The sequence below is a fragment of the Panthera leo genome, chromosome D4 (genome assembly GCF_018350215.1).
Source record: "Panthera leo isolate Ple1 chromosome D4, P.leo_Ple1_pat1.1, whole genome shotgun sequence".
Lineage (NCBI taxonomy): Eukaryota > Metazoa > Chordata > Mammalia > Carnivora > Felidae > Panthera > Panthera leo.
The window spans coordinates 60,723,886-60,747,548 of NC_056691.1; the positions used below are offsets into that span (position 1 = coordinate 60,723,886).

Sequence of the window (23,663 nt, forward strand, 5' to 3'; positions counted from 1 at the left end):
TAGCTCACGTTTACTGAGCGTCCCAACTATGCAGGGCTCCCAACACATGTCACCTTACTCCTCTTGACCACTGGGTATAAGCTCAGAAGGTATAATTCTGACCAGTTTATGGGTAAGTAAAATGAGATTCAGAGATGTTGAGTCACTTGCCCAAGGTCACACACCTAGGAAGTAGCGAACCAGGTATTTAACTTTTCAGGTCTCTTTCCACAGCCCATGTTGTAAACCGGGGCTGGGGAAACTTGATCTGTAAAAGGCCAGACAATAAGTACTGTAGGTTCTGCGGGCCACAAAGTCTCTGTCACAACTGCCCGACTCTGTTTTTACATTGCAAAAGCGACCCCGGACAATGTGCAAACGAATGGCTATGGCTGTGTTCCAATAAAACTTTATTTAGAAAAACAGAGAGCTGGATTTGTGGCCCATGGGCCCACAGGTGCAGACCCGCTGCTCTAAACCTACAAGAAGCCCGTGGTTCTATTTTCCCCTTTAGGGAGGAGGTTGGGAGAGAGGCAGGAGCACATGCGGTGTCAGGTGGCTCCAGACTGGAACGCGGGCTACGCCCCCACTGGGAGCAAGGAGACTCTCGGCGAGCTTCTCTTATCTGTGAGAGGGGCATAACCACAACTATCTGGACACCGTTAGGAAGGTCAAGAGAAGCTAATGAGTGCTCAGGTCCACCACGGCTGAGGTTCAGTGAATGGCTGTCCTTATTATTAGAGGCAACAGAGTCAAGAAAGGGAGGCTGGAGCAAACATGAGGGGAGGCTGGAGAAGGGCAGAAAGGGCCGCTGGTGCCGCTGAGACTAACCTCCATGGGTGTGTATCCTCGTGAAGGCTGGCTTCGGGCTTTCTGCAGGAGATGTTATTCTGTGCCCCATGGAACCCCAAAGGGAATTCACAGGCACCGCGGTAGGAGGAATCTTCTTGCCATCCCCGGAAGGAGCAGATGTGTGGTGCTTGGTGACTTCCCATGAAGGGTAGGGAGGCAGCTGTTCACAGACTTGATATGGCAAATTGTGTGATGTGCTGTCTTCCTGGGGCGGGCAGCCAAGCAGTGATGGGTGGGGGGGCTCTGCAACCCCTTCCCTCCCCGCCACCGGCTTCCCACGGCTGCTGATTCACGCGGGAGGGCCTGGGCGTGCCAGAAGGAGTCTGAAATGGCTCTCTAGTGAAACGCAAGGCTTTGGAAGGAGCCGGTGGACTTGGGGGCAGAGGGACGGTTTCTTCTCTGTTTCCACTTGAAGGTCATAACTTTGGCAGAGAAAGGAGGATGTGGGGAAATTCCATCAATACTGCTGAAAGCCAGGATGTGGCTTATGATGCCAGATGCCGAGCCCCTGGCAAGGAGCGGCGCTCACAGCCCCGAGACTGGCAGTACCACGTTTGACAGAATCCCTCATCTGATTGAAAGGATGCTCCCAACACCTGAGAGGCAGAGGAACAGTGCCCAGGAGAAACGACGGAGCCAGATGTGATGGGGCCCGGTATGTTTGAGATGCTTAGAGGGGACCACAGAAAATGAAATGCTCAGGAGTTGCCAGATATCTCTACGCCCAAGGACAAAGTATGGGTAACAATGTTAACTATGAAACTTTTGGGGAAGATGGTAGGGCTGAGCACAGATGTCCAACTCCCACCTAAGCTACCTCCTTCTGAAAGTGACAGAAAGGACCAAGGGAGTCTAAAAATAGGGGGGAATCTGCTTCAGCATTGGAGAATAGGAAAGAGTGCCATCAATATGCCACCAGCTTTGAGGAATTTCTGCTAGGTACAGTGCCAGTGGAACCAGATTGAAGGTTGACTCATAGCTTTCCTTCCTGAGAAAGGGAGGGTGGCCGCGCTCACAGGACCATCCTCATAGCCTCTGAGGATGAGTGAATGAGAGCGGAGGAGAGGCTGGGTCACAGGAGGGGTGCAGAGCCCACGCCGGGGAGCCCATCTCTCATGGCAGCCCTAGGGCCTTCTGGAGTGGCTGGGCCATTAGCTCCAAGAACCAACAAGCGAAGCCCATTCAAGCCCAGCTTCCCAATGATAGATAGGCCTGGGTATCTCCCACACATGGCAGGCAGGGGAACAAGGGACAGGCCAGGAGGAACAGCACACATCTGGAGCGGCAGTGCCAACAAACTAAAAAAGCAACGCCCACAGCACAGAATGTACCCCCCCCCCGCCGCCCCCCACCGCCTCATCTCCAACCTCCACCCTCGGGCTGCTGGTCCCTGGCTGGTAATGTGAAATTTCATCCAGTCTTCCAGATTAATACCCGAGATAAGGAATCTGATAGCATCTACGTCAGACGATTAGGGGGCCCCAGGATAACTAACCCAGCTATAAGAAAATACCAGGTCCAGGGAAGACCTAAAATACATGTGGAGCCTATGAACACTTCCTGAAACAGAAAGGGAGCAAACAAAGAATGCTCACACAGGAAGAACATTGCCTCTAAAAGGATTTGCTCTGGGAACTAGAAGTAAATTGTGGCTGTCTTGTACTTCAAGGAGATCATTAAAACCTGGTCTCTCAGATGTAAGAAGTGGAATATGCAATAAAAAACAGATTAAAACTAAAAGAAAGCTGGCAGAGTTAAGAGAATAATGATGGGAAGTGAATAAGGTTATGAGAATTTTAAGAAACATTGGAAGCAGGAAAGAGCAGAACCTCACTGCAGAAAACCGATGGGTGCTGTTGGGGGGACAAAGGTGAGGTGTCCTCTCAGAACACAGAGAATAGGGACTGAGATAAAAATGACCAGAGAGAACAGAATAATATGGTAAACAAATGACAGAGACTCACTTGGGAATTACTAGTTTCTCTAAAAGTGATATCAGAACAAAACAGCAATAATTAAAGATATAATAGAAGAAAACTGCCATCTGAACACTCAATTCTTCAAATAAAAATGGTAATCGCATTTTAGACAAGACAAATCGCATTTTAGACAAGACAACACTCGACATGTGCTGTATTTTCTTTTTTGATTCCAAGGATTGGGAAAGAATCCTACAAGCATCCAGCATGTTTGGGGGGGGGGGGTTGGAAGAAAAATTAAGACTTGTCTACAAAAGAATCAAATCAGATTGCATTCAGACTTCATCACAACATTGATGTAATGCCTAGAGAGGTTTGAGGAAGAAGATTATGATCATAAAAATCTACATCTCATAGAAGAAGCAACAGAGAGAAACTGATCTGTGGAAAAGCATGGTGGGTACAAAGCCCACACAGTCTTCCAGAAGAAGATGACTCATGCCATGGAAGACACACCAGAATACCCAACTTGTGAAAGATCCATCAACAGAGACTGAAGCCTTATAAATATGGATCTGAATCTTAAAATCATAGCTACTATAATATAGTTTTAAAATTAAATTGGTATCTTGGGGCGCCTGGGTGGCTCAGTGGGTTAAGCATCCGACTTCGACTCAGGTCATGATCTCATGGTTTGTGAGTTCGGGCCCCACGTTGAGCTCTGTGTGTTGACAGCTCAGAGCCTGGAGCCTGCTTCAGATTCTGTGTCTCCCTCTCTCTCTGCCCCTCCCCCAACTCATGCTCTGTCACTCTTCTCTCTCTCTCTCAAAAGTGAATAAATATTAAAAATTTTTTAAAAATAAAATAAAATTTATATCTCAAATAACAACTGAAAAAGAATATCTGCAATGTAAAGAATAAAGTCAAGTAAAAACTCAGATTATAATAATACAAAATTAGAGGTGATGAAGGATGGGCCACAAACAAAAGTGCTAATATTTCTGTAGCATCTTTATGTTATATTGCATCTTTATGTTTTAGATTATCTTTTATGTACTTAGATAAATAGAAACCTAATATTTTAAACTGAAAATGCAATTATAGAGCAGTCTCCTTAGAACGAGGATGGCATACTATTTAGCTAAATGTATAGGATTTGGTCAAAGCTGTAACCAAAGACAAATACATTAGCTTAAATACATTTGACAGCAACTAAAAAAGAATAAAAAATAAATGTGCAAATCAGAAAGTTAAAAAGGACGGCAGAGGCGCCTGGGTGGCTCAGTCGGTTAAGCATCTGACTTTGGCTCAGGTCATGATCTCACCATTCATGAGTTCTGCCAGCTCGGAGCCTGGAGCCTGGAGCCTGCTTCAGATTCTGTGTCTCCCTCTCTCTCTCTGCCCCTCCCCTGCTCACGCTCTGTCTCTCTCCCTGTCTCTCCCTCAAAAATAAATAAACGTTAAAATAATAAAAGGATGGCAAAATAAGTGAACTTAAAGTAGGAAGGTATTCATAAAGATAAAAGCAGAAACAAATAAATTAGTAGTTAAATAAAAGTGGAGCCAATGAAAATCCAGGTGATGGTTCTTTGGATTAAAAACAAGACAATGGGATCTTTCACTAAAGATTTAACTTGTGAGGTTTTTGTTTGTTTGTTTGTTTGTTTGTTTGTTTTGTTTTCTTTTGCTGTATGTTCTTTAGTGAGAGAACTATCTGGAGAATTTGTTTATCTCTGGTAGGAGGAATAATCTTTAAAGGAGGAGGGGCAAATGGATCCCCCAGAAGCAACCAAGGTGTCTGCTTCAAGGAGGTCTCTACTCTGCTGCAAAAGAGAACAGGACCATTTAGGGGCAAGTTGCTAAAAGAAACCCTCTCTGACTCTTGGTGATGTAGCTATCTGAGAAGAAAAAGCCAAGAGAGGTTCTGGATCGATGGGAGGAAAATGAGCAAATCACTCCTGACGAAGTGTTCTTGCATCCTGGGAGGGGCTCCACATGGAAGTGAAAAAGCCGTTGGTGGAAAGTTGCAACCTGGGAACCTAGTGAGGAGCGAAAGGATGCCCAGAAGTTTGTCCAGGGACCTGGACCAATGGCGGTAACCAGTCTGACCAGTGTCAACAGCAAATGGCAGCAGGAAGCAAGGGCTGCAGAATGCAGGATTTCCCGGCTTGGTGATGGAAAGACCACCGGGGTTATTGGCCACACCGGAAGAGGACGAAGCTTTAAACGTGAGACGCTAACCCAGGCAAATCTGGTGACAGATGGTATACTTGATCCAGGTTTAGTATAATTTGGAAAAATAAGAAACATGACCATTTTTTGCATGCTGAATTTAAGATGTTAATATCAGTTAAATCAATAAAAAAGCAAAGTAGCTAGTTCAATCAGCGGAAAAGTGGGGAAACATCTGTAATGAGAAAGAGCATATGAAAAAAGACACAAATTAAAAATAATGGTACTCAAATATATGCTCATAAATTTGAAAATCTCAAAAAAAATGGACTGTTTTCTGTAAAATGCGAGTTACTAAAATTCACACAAGAAGTATAAACCTGATCAAGAAGGACGGCAGAAGCCACAAAGACAACTTGTAGGAAGGATGAGGTGGGGGGCATAGAATCCTGGATGGTTTCGTAGATTCATCTTTTGATTTTCAAGGAGCAGCTAATTTGTATATTTTATAAACTATTCCAGGGCATCTAAAAAGACTAAAATCTTTCTACTACTTACTGTAAAACTAGAATAACTCTGTCAACTAAACTTGGTTAAAGATGACACCATCAGAGTAAAAGATAAACTATTCCACACGTACTTACAGAAAAAAAAAACCTAAGAAATTAAATTGGTTAAAAGAATAATGCAGCATAACAAAGGCAGGTTTATTTCAGGAATGCTAACATGGTTTAATGTAACTGTGAATTCTAGATCCATTTATCCAGCTACCTAGTCAACCTCTCCATCTGGATATCCAACAGGCATTAAATTTAACTGTTGAGTTTCTCTCTAAAACTTGCTCCTTTGCATTCTTCCTCAAGTTAATAAATAACTCATTCCTTCCAGTTGCTTGTATTGAATACTTGGAACCATCCTCGATGCCTCACTCTTTTCACACCACACATACATTCCATCAAGAAATCTACTTTATCAGCTCTACCGCCAAAAACGATGCAGAATTTGATTGGTTTTCATTATCTAGTCCAAGTCACCACCTTCTGCTCAGCAGCCCTGGTGATACTTTTAAAGTGAAAGAGATCAAATCTTTCTTTTTAACAACTCTCCAGTAGTCCAGAAATAAATCCCATACTACTACGACCAACTGATTTGCAGGAAGGGTGGCAAGACCACTTAATGGAGAAACATTAGTCTTTTCAACAAAGAGTGCAAAGACAACTGGATAGCTTCATTATAAACGATGAAGTCGGACCCTTACCTCACACCACATACAAAAATTAACTCAAAATGTCCAAAAGACCTGAATGTAAAAGCTAAAACTATAACACTCATAGAAGGAAACATAGGTTTGGGGCACCTGGGTGGCTCAGTCGATTAAGCGTCTGACTTCAACTCAGGTCATAATCTCACGGTTCGTGAGTTTGAGCTCCACATCGGGCTCTGTGCTGACAGCTCAGGGCCTGGAGCCTGCTTCAGATTCTGTGTCTCCCTCTCTCTCTGCCCCTCCCCTACTCGCACTCTGTCTCTCTCTCTCAAAAATAAATAATAAACATCAAAAAAAATTTAAGAAGCAAACAGAGGTTTAAATCTTCATGATGTTGGAGTAGACAATGGTTTCTTGAATACAGCACCAAAACACAAGAAACAAAAGAAAAAAACTCCCCAATAAATTGGACTTCACCAAAATTGAAAACTTGTGCAAAGAACCCATTAAGAAAGTGCAAAGACAACCCACAAAATAAGAGAAAACGTTTGCAAATCATATCTGACAGGGGTTTAGTATCCAGAATATATAAAGAACTCCTAACTCAACAGCAAAAAGACAAACAACACAATTGAAAACTGGACAAAAGATTTAATAGGCATCCCTCCAAAGATGACGTGCAAATAAGTCAGACACAAAATGCCACATATTTTATAATTTATTTTTTCTAGTTTTATTGATATACAATTGGCTTATTGACTTATACAAATGACAATGTATAAGTTTAACGTGTACAACATATGATCGGACATATGCATATTGCAAAATGATCACCACCACAAGTTTGCCTCACATAGTAGTCATTTTTTCCTTGTGATGAGAACTTCAAAGACTTACTCTCTTTAGCAACTTTCAACTACACAGTACAGTGTTATTAACTATAGTCACCATGTTGTACATTAGATCCCAAGAATACATTTACCTTAAAACTGTAAGTGTGTACCTTTCACCCACTTCCCCTATCTCCCACCCCTGTGATCCCATTTATATGAAATGTCTATCATAGGCCAATCCAAAGATACAAAAAGTAGATTTGTGGTTGTCAGGCTGCGCCGGGGTGGGGAAGTGAGTGACTGTTAATGGACATGAGATTTGTTTTGGGGGTGATAAAAATGCCCTGGAATTAGAGAGTAGTTATGGCTCACATCATTGTGTACATATCAAAAGCCATTGAATTGTAGACATTAAAATGGTGAAAATGGTAGATTTCATGTTACATGAAATTTTTCTCAATAATAATAAAAAACGCTCAGTCAGTTGAGTGTTGGATTCTGGGTTTGGGCTCAGGTCATGATCTCACAGTTGGTGGGATCGAGCCCCACGTTGGGCTCCATGCTGACAGTGTGGAGCCTGCTTGGGATTCTCTCCCTCCCTCTCTCTCTCTGCCCCTTCCCCACTTGTACTCTTTTTCTCTCTCTCTAAATAGATAAATAAACATTTAGAAAAACAAAAAAAATACCCAGTAGATTCTCAACTGACTCAAACTATAAGCCAAAATCCTCACAAACATCTTGTAGGGGCTGGAAGTCCCCTCGGCCCCAAAGAGCTCTACTCCCCTCTCACCCACTCTGTTCTAGCCATAATGGTCTCTGTGATGTGGCTCCAGTACCACCAGCATCAGGACCTTTGTACATGCTATTCTCTATATCTGGAACCCTCTTCTCACAGATATCCTATGACTTGCCTCTCACTGCCTTCAGGTGTTTGCTCAAAAAGTCACCATATGGTTGAAGCTCTCCTTGACCTCACCCCACCCCACGTGGCATATCCTATTCCCCTTACCCTACTTCACTTTTCTCACTAGCACTTATTATTACCTGACATATTATACATTTATTTTCTCATTGTTTTCATCATCTGTTTCCCCATACTAGAATACAAGTTCCTAGAGGGCAGGGACTTTGTTTCGTTTACCAATGTGTCACAGTGCCTAGAACAGTGCCCAACATATGCCAGGCATTCCACAAATATATGTTGAATGAATGCATTATAGAATGAACAAAGGAAATCGATGACTATAATTTGTCACACTAATAAAACAAAGAAAAACAGGCATAGCTATTGATATAGATTCTAAAAAGATATCTGATTTCTTAAGCATGCATACCGGGTTCAAACACTGAATAAATAAAACTAAAAGGTCCCTTAACATGATGAGGAATATCTGTTCTTCTAACAGACCTCATACCTTACAAATAGCATTCTCATTAAAGCCAAGAATAAGACAAGAATATCCACTATTATCACTATTTTTAAATATAACTCTAGGATGTTATGTGAATAAGGCAATAATAATAACAATAATAATAGCTAATATATATCGGGTGCCTTTTTGGTCGCTGCTCTAAGTCCTAAGTACCTTATATGTATTCATTATTTTAACAGTCACAAAAGCCGAGGTACTATGTCTCCATTATGGCAGACAAGGAAAAGTTAAATAATTTGCCCAAGGTCACAGGGGTGGAAAGTAGCTGAGCTAGAATCAGAACCCAGGCAGTCATTCTGTTCTAACCACCATCTAGTGCCACCTCAATGAAAAACCATGAAGATAAAGATGCTGTAACACTGGAAAACAGAAAGCAAATTGATTCTTCCTCAAGATGGTATTGTTGCCCATCCAGAAGACCCAAGGGAATGAAGTGAGAAAAAACTACCAGAAGTAATAAGAATTCAGTATGGCCAGTCACAATATGTACATACACTGATCGACAGCTTTCCTCTATTCCAGTGATAAATAACAACTTAACATCAAGGAAAATAGATCCCATTTCCGTAAAGCAGTAATAAATGTGGAATACTTGAAAATAAGCCTAGCATGAAATGAAAGGGACGTACAGGAAGAAAATGACAAAAGTTCATTGAAGACCTAATTAGAAACTTTGAATGGAGTGATGTTCTATGTTCCTGAATGGATAGATTCAGCATTATAAAGATGTCAAATGTCTCCCAATTTAATTTTGGAATTACTAAAATTAAAATAAAAACACCTATTGCATTTTTAGAACCTTCTAAAAATTAAATCGGTGAATATAAAGACATTGTGAAAAAGGAAGGAAGGATTGCCCATGAAGTTGTATTATACATGAATAATATTTAAAACACAGAGATGCCAATTCCAGAGTAGATAGATTAATGGAACAGAATGAAATGAAAACCCAAGAACAGTCTTAAGCTACAGCATCCAATATGGTGGCCACTAGCCACGTGTGATTACTGAGAATTCGACATGGCTAGTGTCACATGTTGAAATGATAATGTTTTGGATACACTGCATTCAATAAAATATATTATTAAAATTAATTTTACCTGTATCTTTTTACTTTTTAAAATATGGCTACGTAGAAAATTTAAAATCGGCTTGCATTGTGTTTTTATAGAACTGATCTAAAGTATAAAAAACATGTAGTACATTATTTTCTAAAGATACAACTTAGCACAGGCATTTTAAATGAGTTGGGGAAAATATATTAATGAAATGCTGGAAGAATTATTGACTGACTATGGGGGCAGGAGAAATAAAGGTTTGATATTCCAGGCTATATGCTAAAATTTCAGATACATTGAAAAATAAAGTAATAAAAGTACTAGAAGAAAAAGAAAATGTAGGTGAATATTTACAGAAATTGGGGGATAAGAAGGACATGCCAAATACAAAATGAAAAATGAAAAAAAAATGGTCTTGATAAATTTGACTATATAAAATAGTAAAATTTTTAATAGCATCAAATAACATAAAAAACAAAATTGAATGTCACATGAAACACAGGGAGGTATCTGCGACCAATGTGATGAAGGGCGGACACGCCTCACTTATGAAAAGCTCTTACAAATCCGTAAGAATAAGAACACTCCAATAGGAAAATGTGCCAATAACATGAACAGCCAATTTACAAAAGGAGAAACAGAAATGAGACAGATTCCTAGTAAAAAAGAAATTCAACCTTAGAAGTAATCAAAGAAATGCAAATTAAAACAGCAATTGCCAAGGATCAAAAAAGAATAATATATAATGTTGGCAATGAGTGCTGTCATATACTGCTATGCAACTCTAAATTGGTATGATCTTTCTGGAGGACAATTTGGCAACATGTACAAAAGGTTCCAAAATGTGCTTACACTATTTCTAGGAATTTATCCTCAGAAACTAATCAGAGATGTTCACACAAAAATACAAGTATGAGTTTCCTGCATTGTTGTTCGTAATCAGGAAAGATTGGCAACCATCTCCATGTTCAATAGTGGGAGCTTGTCTTGAGTGATTACAGCATAGCCATAGAGTAGAATTTTTTTCAATAGCTATTTGCAAAAAACAGCAACAGAGAATATACATCTACTTCCTGTCCCATCTCAAATTCCTCAAAACGGCAAAGATTTTTTAAAAATTTTTTAAATGTTTATTTATTTTTGAGAGAGCGAGCGAGAGAGAGAGAGAGAAAGCAGGGGAGGGGCAGAGACAGAGGGAGACACAGCATCCAAAGCAGGCTCCAGGCTCTGAGATGCCAGCACAGAGCCTGACGTGGGGCTCAAACTCGGGAACGGCAAGATCGTGACCTGAACCAAAGTCCGACGCTTAACCGAATGAGCCACCCAGGAGCCCCAAATGACAAAGATTTTTTTAAGAAAAATATCTGTAACAGCTCTGGAAAGCAGTGAAGAAGCCCGTCAATGGACAGAATATTTGCAGAACTCTTGGAATATAGGAAGAAAGGGAACAGGCCACGGGATGAATAGGACTGGAGGGAAACTGCCCAAAACACACCAGAGAGGGTTGTGGCAAAGGTGGGGTAGCTTCATGGTGTCACCAGGCTCAGTGGACAGGCTATTATGAGTCACAGTGGGAACAGTACCCGCTGGCCTGGAATTGCTAAATTCCCCTGGATTGCTGCCCCTAGATTGCTAAATTAAAGAAGCTGTTTCTATAGTAAAAACATGTATTTGTTTATACATACTCACTCATACACATTGAAAAAACTATGAAGACATATGCTATTGATGTTAACGATGACCTTTCAGTGGCTAGCTTATGGCTGATTTTTAATTTTCCTTTTTGCTCTTCTATGTTTTCCAAGTTTTCGGCATTGAGTACATATTAATATTAGGGTTAGAAAGTAATGTATTAGTATGTTTAAATAAAGAAGCAAAAAAAATGAAAGCAAAGAGAACTTGACATTTTTATGTGAGAAAATAACTACAATCTTATTAGTTTTCTTTTGAGTCACTGCAGTAACCTCCTGGCTGGTTTCCCAGATTGCTACCGTCTCTCACTCCCCGCTTAAAAGCCTTCCATGGCTCCCTACTGCTGCTGTTCAAGCCCAAACATAGAGTCATGCAGGGCAGGGCCTTCGCCATTCTTCCTTCCTCCCAGCCCATTCTTCGCTTCTCACGTTACACACTGACTATTTGCCTTTTCCTGAAGGTTCCACACACCTTCCAACTCCAGTCCTTTGCTCCTACTGTCCTGGCACTATCCAACCCTGGCAGCTGGGTCTTGGGGGAAAAAAAACCTCAGCCAGAATATACCAGAATAGCTTTAGAGACCTGCACACTATGAGATGCACTGCCCTGTCAACCAAGAGACCCAGCTGAAACAAAGCATCAAGGGATACTTCAGTAGGAGCCAGCGTAGAAAGATAGAGCTGGGCTCTGAGATTCAGAATCTGGGAAAATAATGAAAATTAAACGTGGAATCTTATGATGAAAATTGCAGGGGACCTCAAGGAGCTCTCCTTGTATCATGAATTGATTGGTCTATATATCCAGCTCTTTGCTTCTGTGGTAGGGTTTTGGGGTGGGGATACTGGCCCTGGCTGGTGGTCTCCTCTCCACAAGGGTGGGCACGAACCTGGGTTTACACCTACACCTGCCACCTCGTGGCTGTGAGACCTTGGCAAAGGGACTTAATCCTTCTTGAGTCTATTCTACAAAACAGAGGTAGCCTCGTGCTGGGTGACTGAATGTCATCACCTGCACACAGTACCCTCACACCCCCTAAAAGGCAATAGATGATGTTATACTTACATTTTCCCACACCAAAGGTTCTGCTTCATGGGGCTAGAGTCATGCTCTGGGAACCAGAGCCCAGGGGCTGTGGGGGATGCCCTAGAAGTGTTGTTGGTGAGGGCTCTGAGGCTGGCGTGGATGGCAGGAACCCTCCCCCCAGACATCTCCAGGATCTCCTTCTGGATCCTCACCCCTGTGCTCTGGGATCCACGTGGCCTGGGCGGAAGGTGTATTTATCTGATATCACAGCCCTGGTGAGCTGAAAGGCTGGCACTCACCCAGGCTCTGGATGAGCCCTGGTGGTTGGCACCACATTCCCACAGCCAAGCTTCCTGCCCTCCTGAAGCAGGGTCCGGGGCAACTCCTTTCCTTTCAGAGTAGGGCTGTGTGTGTTGGAAGGATGCTCAGCTCTGGGCACCTGGCGTGGAATGCTAGGGAGGAAGCATCCTGCAGGCCCCGGGGTCTTCCTTTCACACCACGGATGGGGCAGCCATCTCCTTCCTGTTCTGAAGTGGAGCGGGGAAAGTTTCTCCCGAGGGCAGAGCCTCTGAGCCAGACCAAGGGCATGCAGGTTGGAGGTCTGCCTTTTCTTCAGAAGTCGTAGTCACCACATCCACCACTGGGCAAGACCCCTGAATGGCCTCCCAGGTGTGTGCACACCACCACAGAACACTGCCACCAGCATGGCGGGAGCACTGGAAACCACACACGTGACTGTGGATGGTTCTCACCCACATAGGGGTCTTCCCACTGTGGGGGGATGGGCACGGCAGATCACCTGCTAGTGGGTTGCACTTTCCTCTGGGGCCACGCGCATGAAGGAACAAGTGTCGTTTGAACCCTAGAGTCTGCCCCATGGAGCTTCAGCCTCAGAAGGCTGAAGGTTTTCAGGTCCAGTCCTTGACCTTGACTTTGAATTTCTGCCACTGAATATCTGCACGGCCCAGGGCTTCAAAGAAAAGCCTATTACTTCCAGTACTACCCTCCACTCCTCACCCACTGCCATGTGTTAAATGAACAGGCAGCCGAATGGGCTTCATCCATCCCAGTGTTTCCCAAACCTCAGTCCCTCCTGTACCCCTTTAGAGGCAATTTCACCACCTAAGTGCACCACCTCTGTGCTTACTGGCTTCGTTTTTTTCCTTTGAACAGCCTCACTTTTTAAATGAGGTTTCCATTCCCAACAATAACCTCACTGAAGTGCGGTTTTGATGAGCTAGCTATCTTTTCCTCCCTGGTATATAATAGCAAAAACACACAGCTGTTAAAACTGTACAAAAATCCTATCACATATACATACACCCTGGGAAATAATGGACCCCCCCGTCCCCTCAAATGCCAAAGAGGCTGCTACGAACAGCTGTTTTGGTGTGGGCAGGACAGATAGGGAGCAGTCCCTGCTGGCTGGTCCGCAGGCCAGGTCTCTCCTAGGGCTGAAGGTAAGAGCCCAGAGAAGGAGAGGACATTTCTTGCCTAGGGGCAGACAGTCATCGCCTAAAAGCATTGGCAAGTTTTCAGATGAAAGTTGGGCACAGGCTGGGGCACTAGGACCACTCGGATAAGAATCTGGTCTGTCAGCAGTCCCCTCCTGCCTCCTAAAGATGGAAGATCTGAGGATGTGTGGGCTGCCCAGGTGATCCTGCAGCCTGGAGGGAAGCCAAGGACAGAGAGGAGAGGTGCCTTGGTTCTTGCAGCAGGCCTGTCCCTTTTCTCAGATAAAGTAGACCTCGGAGCACAGTGACCTCAGCTGAAGGCTGCCCTTTCCTCCAGCATAGGGGTTCGAAAACCCCAGCATACTGGGCCCCACCCCAAAGGGTCTGTTTCAGGGTGACCGGGTGGAGCCCTCAAATTTGTTTTTCTAACAAGTTCCCAGGTGACAATGACGCTAATGCCTCTGGTCCAGGACTGTACTTTGAGAACCATTGGGATTACCTGAAGTGTTGCCCACTCAGAATGAACATCCCAGGATGACACAGCCGACAAAAAGAAGTCAGACACGAACTACAACGTATACATTTCCAGTGCCTGACATCGTTGTCACCCAGAAGCATGATGCAGATCCTGGCCACTGCTGTTTCCAGCGGCTGGCCCAGAACTTCCCAGTGAGATCTCTAGAAGAATCTCCACCAAGAAACAACGTCCCATCCAAAAACAAGACCCAGGTGAGAAACGACAGAACGGCCTGCCTGAGGTCTGTGGGACTGTAACTTGCTGCCTGTGCAGCCCCTCCCTTCTTCTCTCTGGCCCCGGTGACTCAGGCTAGGAGCAGGGATCTCTCTGCACCCCTCCCTCCCCACCTCACCATCCTAGGTGCAGGCAGACTGAGGGCAACAGAGGGGAAATTACTGCATTTGTCCCCAAGAATCTGGCCCGATGGATAGAGAGACATTTACTGAAATCCTTGCTGAAGACATGTGTCAGGCGGCATGCAGGGTGAAGGGACAGAAAGGTCGGGGTGGCTCTTGTCCACAGAGGCTCCCCCGCCAGTGGCGGTGGGTGATGGGTGAAGAAGCAGATGGCGTACCACACTGCATTGTGCAAGGAGCTGGGGCAGAGAGAAGCCTGGGGTGGGGGGAGGTGCGGGGAGCACAGAGGCAGCACACGCACGTCATCCAGCCTGGGGAGGAAGGATGGCCAGGTGTGGGGGAGGACGTTCCTGCAGAGAGAACGTGGAACGTGGAGGTACGGCTGCACCAAAGGGGGAACAGACTGGAGTTGAGAGGAGGCCTCGGGGGACCATGAAGGGTCTCTCCAGCATGTCAAGTTCATTCCTGCTTAGGGCAGCCGAGAAGGGCTGATGACTCTAACAAGGCTGGCTCCCGGATTAGATGCAAGCAGGAGGCCCCTGTCATCCACTGCTCTGTTATAAAAAGCAGTAACTTTAGAGGAAGTGACCAGAGACCCCTCTAGTGGGGCAGATGGTAACTCGGCAAGCCGGAAAGGCCTCAAGGGGCCAGGCGGGGCTGTGGAGGGCTGAAAGGGCTGTTGCTTTCAGGAGGAACTCTACAGATGGTGCCCTTTCGGAGCTGGACAGATCAAGGGCCTCAAGGATCCCACCACTTGGGGGAGGTCTCTGGGATGGAAAGGTCAGCCCCAGAAATCCTGAGATCACTTGACGACCAGCAACTGAGCTGGGAGCCTCAGAGCCTGCTTGGAGGGCAGGGAGGAAGGGGAGCCATGCAGCCACACAGCTGGGCTCCTGCGTGGGGGCAGTCACAGGCTAAGGAGCCAGATTCGAGATGATAATAAAAATAACAGCCACCTCTTGCATGGTGCTTCTTATGAGCCAGGCACTTCAATTAGCACCTTAAGTTTCTAAACACAGTTAATCCTCACCATCCCTAAGACTTAGGTACTGTTGTTACCATCGTCATTTTCAAGGCAAAGAAATTGAGGCACAAAGCGGTGAAGTAATTCTCACGGCCACACCCCCAGTGTGGCAGGATCAGGGTCAAAGACCAGATCTCCCTAGGCCCTCATCACAAATTCTTTGAGTTAGGAGAGATCGTAGAAGTCAACTGGCCCCACTGCTTTATCTTACAGAAGGGGAAACTGAGGCTGCTCAGCTGGCTAGTTGGGTCACAGAATTGGGAACCTAAATTGGTAGACCACAGGACCTGGAACTTGGAAGGGGGCGAGGCCCAGATATACCTGCGGCTGTCTGCTGGTTCCCCAGGCAGCCCTGCTCACTGCCTCTGACTCCACCCTAAGCCCTGCCTCCATCCTGTTCCTGCCATGCCCACGTGGATGTCACTCAGCACTCTGGTCTCCCCCCTCCTTGCCCCCAATTCCAGTGACATCCACCTCCACTCCACTTCAGCTGTTCACACAGAGCCAGGGCCTGGCCCCTCCGTCCTTCTTCCAGTTCTGACCGCCCCTCCCATCCTTCTGGCTCCCTCACCCCACACTGCCAAGCTTCCCAGAGACTTCCAGAGCTCCACTTCCTCCAAGCCCACGGGCCATCTGTCTGCTCATCCCTCTCCATCCCCAGCCCCGTGGAGCACCCACTCAGCAGCACCCTCAATCTTCATCACCCGCCCCCACCTTTGTCTTCCACCTGGCAGAGCCCCACCCTCCACCTTCTCCACCCTGCTTCGCAGTCACCCAGTCACCGGCCCAGTGGAGGCCTGACATGCTGCTGGAAGACCAAGGCCACTCTGAGAGCAATGGCCCCCACCACAAGAGGGCGCCGTTTCCCACCCTGGCTTCCTGAGGGATCCAACTGGGAAACGTATATTAACATGGACAGCACATTGAAATCACCGGGAGATTGAACAGATTCTAACACGAGGGTTATCTGGATTTTAAAAGCTCCCCAGAGGATTCTGAAATGTGCCCTAGCCACACAGGGGAATACTACTCAGCTGTATGAAGAAACAAACCACTGATAACATGCTACGTGGATGAACCTTAAAAACATTATGCTAGATACAAGAAGCGAGACACAAAAAAAGTGCATGTTATATAATTCTACTTATAGGAAATTTCCAGAACAGGCAAAACTATCGAGCAAGCAAATAACCCTGGGACTGGGGGTGGGCCCGACTACAAACGGGTACAAAGGAAACTTGTGAGGTGATCGGTGTGTTCTAACACTGAATTGTGGTAAGGGCTGCATAACCACAGAAATTTGCTACAAATGATTGGACTATACACTAACAATGGATAAAGTTTACGGTATGTAAATTATATCCTAGTAAAGCCGTTAAAAGTTGTGGTGATGGCGGCGGGTAGGGGAACCCGACTTAAAAAAAAAAACCAATTCCCGGGTGATTCCAATAAGCAGCCAGAGTCGAGAACCCAGTGAAGGAGGCCTGACCCCTACTGACCCTGAGGCCGTGTCCATTACTCCCTGGCCCTCCACAGCACAGGGTCTGTGCACATCACAGACCCTGGCACACAGTAGGCCATTTATTATTTTTTTGAGTGAATGGATACGCATTCCTAGAGTTTGTCCCAGGAATTAGTAGAGTAGAGGATGTCCATTTAATGAGCATTTACTACGCAGAGATCTTTGATATTCTTGTCCTGACTCTGTCATCTCTGAGTCCCTGTGGGATTGGGATAAATATCCCCATTTTACACAAAGGAAACTGGATCTTGCTGAGATGAAGTGAACAGCCTGTGGCCCCACAGCCCTTGCCTGGCAAAGCGGGGTCTGGAGACCTGCCCATCTGATCCCAGTCCCGGGCCACCTCTGGGCACCACGTACTAGCAGGGGCCCACAGGAGCAGCTGGTCCCTAGGTGGGATGGCCCGCAGCCCTGCACCCCTTTCAGCCCTTCTGGGATTAAGCTTCCCCCTCCTCTGCTCCTCCTCCAACTTCACGACTGCTTTCGTCTGACCATCCGTCCAGTGCACCGCTTGGGAACAGAACCGCTTGACGCTGCTGATCGACCAATTTCATAAAAGGAATCCAGCTTCCCTCGCACTCACGAAAAGCTGTTAGCCCCTGGCGAGCCTCCATGCCTGCACTCCGGCGATGCAGCCCAGACATCGGGAGAGGGATGCCAAAACCCTTGGGCACACAGAGGAGTCAGCTGGCCTGAGAGATTTAAATCGAGAGGGGTCCTTGCCAGCAATACCACGAAGCAACATCTTGTCCTCAGAAAAGAGGTTTCCCACTGAGATGTCCTGAAACCTCAGCTGAGCGCCCTAACTCAGCTGTGTAGGGATGGAGATGTGGTCCCAAACTGTCAATACTCGACCCCAGCGAGGACAGGGACAGTGTAATAAGGAAAGCAATGGCTGACAGTTGGAGGGGCAGGGCGGCAGCATTCTCTTTATTAGCGTGTGCCCTGGAGGAAGAAGCTAAATGCCCTCTGTAAGCCTCAGTTTCCTCGTTTGGAAAATGGGAACATAACCCCTGTCCCCCCATCATCCACCCCCATCTCTCACCGGGCTGCTGCTGTGAGAGTGTTTGGGAATCTATAAAGCACTCAACCGAGTGGAGACTAAGAATTTCTTTTCTTTAAACCAAGGCTTTGGGGTATTTCCAACCTCCAGAGTTACAAGCAGTTCTCACGTGACAACAGGAAGCTATGGATGGAAAGGAGCAATGGGAAGTGTGACTCTGGGAGTCAGGATCCCAGGATTCAGTCCTGCCTTTTCTGTGAACAATCTTCTGTGACTTCTGAGGTGCTCTGAAAACCTGAATGTTGTCCCTTCCCCTTTCTGGGTCTCGGTTTTCATTTCTATATGATGAGGAGTTGGGGGAGGTGTCCCTAAAGGTCCCTCACGCCGTGACAGCCAGACCTGCGACAGCCGAAGACTCCAATGGGAACAAGCAGATGTCTCCAAATCGCTGCAGAGTCTGGTGTCAATGGGGTCACAGGACTGGGCATCTCCACCCTTGCCATCAACCTGTTTGACACTCATTTTAGAGCACTGGTCACTGCCTTATAAAAGGCATAAAAGGCGTTCTTGCAGCCAAAGCTTTTGCAGCCTTTGGCAATGAGTCACTCCCGCAGGGGGTCAAGTTTCCTTTATGCCTCTCCCTAGGAACTGAGAAACAGCGAGGTGGGAAGATGAGGACTAGCTTTGCCTGGGAAAAGTCTGCCTTGTTTGGATAACCACAGACCGTGGGGCCAAACACTTCTGCTTTTCAAGCACCTCTGAAAACACCCCTCTCAGTGTGGGAACTTTACAGTTTCCAAAGCTCTTTTGAATCTATGACTGATGTCGGCAAGAACCTGAAGGGAAGGCTACGGTCCCCATGTTTATAGGGGAGGAAACCCCAGCTCAGAGAAGTGAGGGGACTTCTCCAAGGTCACACAGCCAATGCATGGAGGGAGCTCTCCTTCCCCCCCACCCCCCCACCCCACCCCCCCCCCACCCCCACCCCCCCGGAGAGGTAGGGCAGAGCCTCAGAAAGTACAAAGCTGCAGTGGAAACAGGTCTGGTGATTCCCACTGCTCTGCACCCACCTTCCCGGACACACACCCAGGGGTGAGTCCTCCCTGACTCCTGCCGTGGAGGTCCACCAACCCACACCCTTCCTCCCTAGGCAGTTCAGTTTTTTTTCTCTCAGGCCGCTAAGCACATATAGAATAGCTTGTTTTGCTGGGACGCTCCGGGTGTCCAGAGCACATGCAGGAGAGAAGAGGAAAGGAGGAGCTACAGGGAGAATGGGAAAGAAGGCAAGAGATCCTTTTGCACACATCTGAGTAGGGAAAACTTTTTAAACACTTGCTAATATCCGCCGTTAGTTAAGAAGCGTGGAAATGGGCATTTTCACACGCTGCTGGTGGGACTAGAAATCAGAACAGCCTCCCTGGAGGTCAGTTTGTCACAATATTTTAAATGATCCAATAATTCCACTGCTATAAATCTGTTATGGAGATGCCCACCCGGGCGGGAAGGTGCTGGCTGTGGTATCAGAAAGCTGCACACATTCAGTAAATTACCGTCTATCCATCTGACAGAACAGCATGGCCCATTAATAGGAATGAGGTCAATCAAGCTCTCTAAGATCCGTAGTGAAGTGAAAAAAGCAAAATATATAGTATGGAGTCATTTGGGTTTAAACAGTATATTGAAAAAGTTCTGGGCAGATGAGCAGTAAACTCAAAGCAGGAGTTCCCTTGGGAGAGAAAGTAGGATTTACAGGGATTGGGCAAAGCAATGCTTTTACTTTTTTTTTTTTTTACTATATATATTCAACTTTTTTTTTCTTTTGCAACAAAACAAAACAAAACCCTAAAACACCACATATGATGTGTGTGTGTAAGCCATTAACATAAACAACCAAATAAAACCCCAAACAAACCCACCAATCCACAGTGGCACTGGAGCCTTCCTTCCAAGCCAGCCCCTCCCCAAACTCCCCTTACAGTAGAAACGCTCTTGGGGGCACAGCATGATTTTAGATGGTCACCCGGCATCAGTAACAAGGACAGCAAACCTACAAGAGCAGTAAGGGAATGCATCACACGATTTAGCCCAAAGGCACGACAAAAGGGAAGGTTGGGCTCCTGAGCTGTCTCGATGTAGGTTTTCACCTCTGCCGTGCACCAATTGCTCAGCCACCAGCTCTATTTTGTCGGTGGTAAAACAGCTCTGATCCTGCTAATGCAAGCGTGCTTACAAGCCCTGTGATATCACCCATCCCTGATTGAGCCATATTGCACCTTGGCGGGAGAAGACAACAGCTAACAGGTAGGTGAGAACGCGCCCTCTCCGCAAACCTACCTCGGAGAACCTCTGCACGTCTTGGGTCAGCGTGCCCACTCGCTTCCACTGGTAATGCTTTAGCAGCTTCAGGATGGCTGGATTCACCGCGTTATCCGATGGGACAGTCCGAAAGAAATAAGGGTATTTTTTCTTATCAGCTAGAACAGGCGTGGTCGCAGCAAAGGAAAGCTGGAAAACACAAAAGAGGCAACACCTTTACTGGTGGGTTTCACGGCTGTGAGCCAGCCCAGGATCTTTCCGAATGGCATAGAGCCCAGACCCTAAGCCTGATGTGGGGCACAAACACATGGGGCAAGACATTTTTTAAGCCCTTTTGTTGTGAAAGTAACACATTATAATTGAAGAGAAGGTTTCAAAAATGCAAAATAAGAAGAAAAAAAAATGCACCAATAATTTATCCCTCATCAGCGAACCACCATTACCGTCATTTTTATCTCCTTCCGGTCCTTTTTCCATGCACAGTGATTTTTTAAAAAAGAGATTCTTGAGATCATTCTACATACACAATTGAACTCCTCCCCACTCCTTAACATTATCCTACAAGCATCGAAACCATCCTGTTTAAAAAACAAAACAAAACCTCCTTGCAAACATTTTAATGGCTGCATAATATTCCAGCATATGAACACATTATGATTTACTGAATACTCTCTAATTTTGGGGGCATTTAGACCATTCGTAATTTGTCATTATTGTCATATTAGTCTACAAGCATCTTTGTGCAGAGCATCTTTTCTCCACATTTTAGGCTATTTCTATTGCATAGAGTCTGTGATATAAAATTTCCCAGATAAAAGATATGAGCTTTTAAAGATTTAATACTTATCCCCCTCCCCCCGCCCCATTGTATCAATTTACACACCCACTAGCCAGGTATAATTAGAGGGCCTAGTTCACCACAGTCATCGCAACAGAGAGAAATAAAACATTCCTCTATATAATCTTATAATGATCTATCACTAAAAAAAAATGAATCATATTGCATTCATGGGTTATGCATAATGTTGAGACCATTTCCATGGGATCGTTAACCAGTAGTATGATCTATTTTAGGAGTGACTTTGTCATATCCTTTGCTTATTTTTGAGTGGTATTCTAATGCTTTTCTTACTGAATTTAATGAAGACTTTTTTTATATGTACAGCATCCAAACTCAGACTATTGCAGTGGCTACAAATATCCCGGTTTGTTTGCTTTTCATTGTGTGTGTGTGTGTGTGTGTGTGTGTGTGTGTGTGTGTGTTTTAACTTACACTCAGTAGTCAAATCTATCTTCCCCTTTATTATTCCTTCTCTTTCTTTTAAGTGCCAGTAAGTTGCTAAATTGGATTTTAATTATCTGTCCTCCAAGGCCCAGCTTAAATGTCACCTCCTCCATAGCATTTCCTCTGATCTCTGTTCTCCCTTTCCTCCTGGCTTCACCCACAGAAGGCACTTATCACACTTTTTGATCTTTGCTGTGTGAAGGTGGAAACATGGTTTCTTCTTGCTCGTCTAATTTGCATTTACCTTATTAGAGGCGAGGTTGAGTACCTTTTCCTATGCTCAAGAGCAATCTGCAGTTTGTTTCTGGAAACCATTCACATCCTTTACCTGTTTTCCAATTTGATTTCTAGTCTTTTTCTTATCAGTTGGCATAAGTGACCTTTTACATTAATGAAACTAGCCCTTTGCAACAGAAGTTGCTAATGTCCCCCTAGTTTGAACTTTTTCTTTTTATGTTTCTTACAGTGTCTTCTGACATAGAGACTTTTTTTAAAAAATGTGGTTGAATTTATCAATTTTTTCTCTTTAATGTCCTCAGGTTTTGTGTCATATTTAGAAAGGCCTTTCCCTCACCGAGATTATTAAATAATTCTTCCATGGTTTCTTTTAGTCTGTCGTTCACCACACCACACCACACCCCCATTCCCTCTGTTCCTCTCTTCCTTCCTACCAGCCTCCTTCCCTTCCTTCTTCTTCCTTCTTTCGTCTCATGTAAATCCTTTGCCCAGAGAAGGCATAACCAAGGCAAGCTCACCTGCCACCACCTGCTTTCTCCCTGAGCCCTTGCCATCCTCGCAGCAGCTCTAGACCTAATCCATCCCAGAGTCAATTTCAGCATCCAGAGAAATAACATCCGGTACCCTCAGGCCCCAGCTGAAGGTGCTTTTATTGTCTCTCCTGTTACCTGAGGAAGCACTCCTTCTCCCCTCCCTGCCAGACTTTTGCAGAGTGGTGCAGGGGAGACTTTGTCCTTTCCTGGTCTGGCTCAGAGGGTAGACAGCCACTACCTAGGACTCCTGCATCTCTTGCGTCCAGCCAGCAACCTCAACACATCCCATCTGTTGGAGATGAACATAAAATATCCCATCATCTGTCCCCTAGAGCTAGAGGGTACGTGTAGGAATGAAATATCCCATCATCTGTCCCCTAGAGCTAGAGGGTACGTGTAGGGACATCATCCCAAGACTGGTAAAAGTCAAGTGTAGAATGACAGTTTAAAAAAGTTCTGGGTAGAATAAGAACAAATAAGGAGAACATACAGAGGGGAAGATCTCCACTGGACACACTGAGGAAGGCTTCCATTCAGAGTTGCCCAGCAATGGAAGAAATGAGATCCCTGTGTCCGGAGGTATGCACACGGGGGCTGGACTATGACCTAATGAGAATACAGAGGGGTTCCAAGGCGTCTGTGAGCTCCCCAAAAACTCTATGAAAAGGCTCGTGTGGTCATTTGTGCATTACTGACATGCACGTTTTTCCTCACGGAAAAGAGGATCCATGGCTGCTATCAGATTCACAGAGAGGATCCCACAACCCAAACAAGGGCAGCACCCCTGCCTGCTGGTGACATTTGGGTCCCGGGGTGAGCACCAGAAATAGATGTTCTCTATCGTCTCCTCAAACACAGGGTCTGTGATTTTTCTCTCAACATTAAAACAACACTTCAAGCCTCCTACAGTCACCAGTGTAAGAAGGAGCTATCAGAAAAATCCGGGAGTAACTCTTTCAGGACCTGGGGTGGTATATGTGCCATCACCTCCCCCAAAATGCTTATCTAACACAATTTGGGAAATATTGGTTTTCTGATGTGATTTCTGAATCACACTCTGGTTGATACTTTATCACTATTGTCCCATCAATTCCAGGTCCACAATTAATTGTTGCTTGAACAACCTCGTATGTTTGCCCTGTAGGTAATTACAGTGGTTACTGTTCAGTGAATAAATGGCCCATTGTGTTTACAATGGGCTTGGAATACAATAGATGCCCCCGGACTAAATCATGTTGGGTGCAAAATATT

General features: G+C 45.3%; 1 protein-coding gene across 1 annotated transcript in view; it reads right to left on the reverse strand.

Annotated features, from left to right (window-relative positions):
* The window catches only part of GABBR2 (gamma-aminobutyric acid type B receptor subunit 2), a 235,915-nt gene that overhangs the window by 184,889 nt on the left and 27,363 nt on the right, over nucleotides 1–23,663 (reverse strand). The window contains exon 3 of the mRNA XM_042912093.1: nucleotides 20,376–20,546. Within this exon, the coding sequence (XP_042768027.1) occupies nucleotides 20,376–20,546 (171 nt within the window). The remainder of the gene's footprint in view (nucleotides 1–20,375; nucleotides 20,547–23,663) is intronic.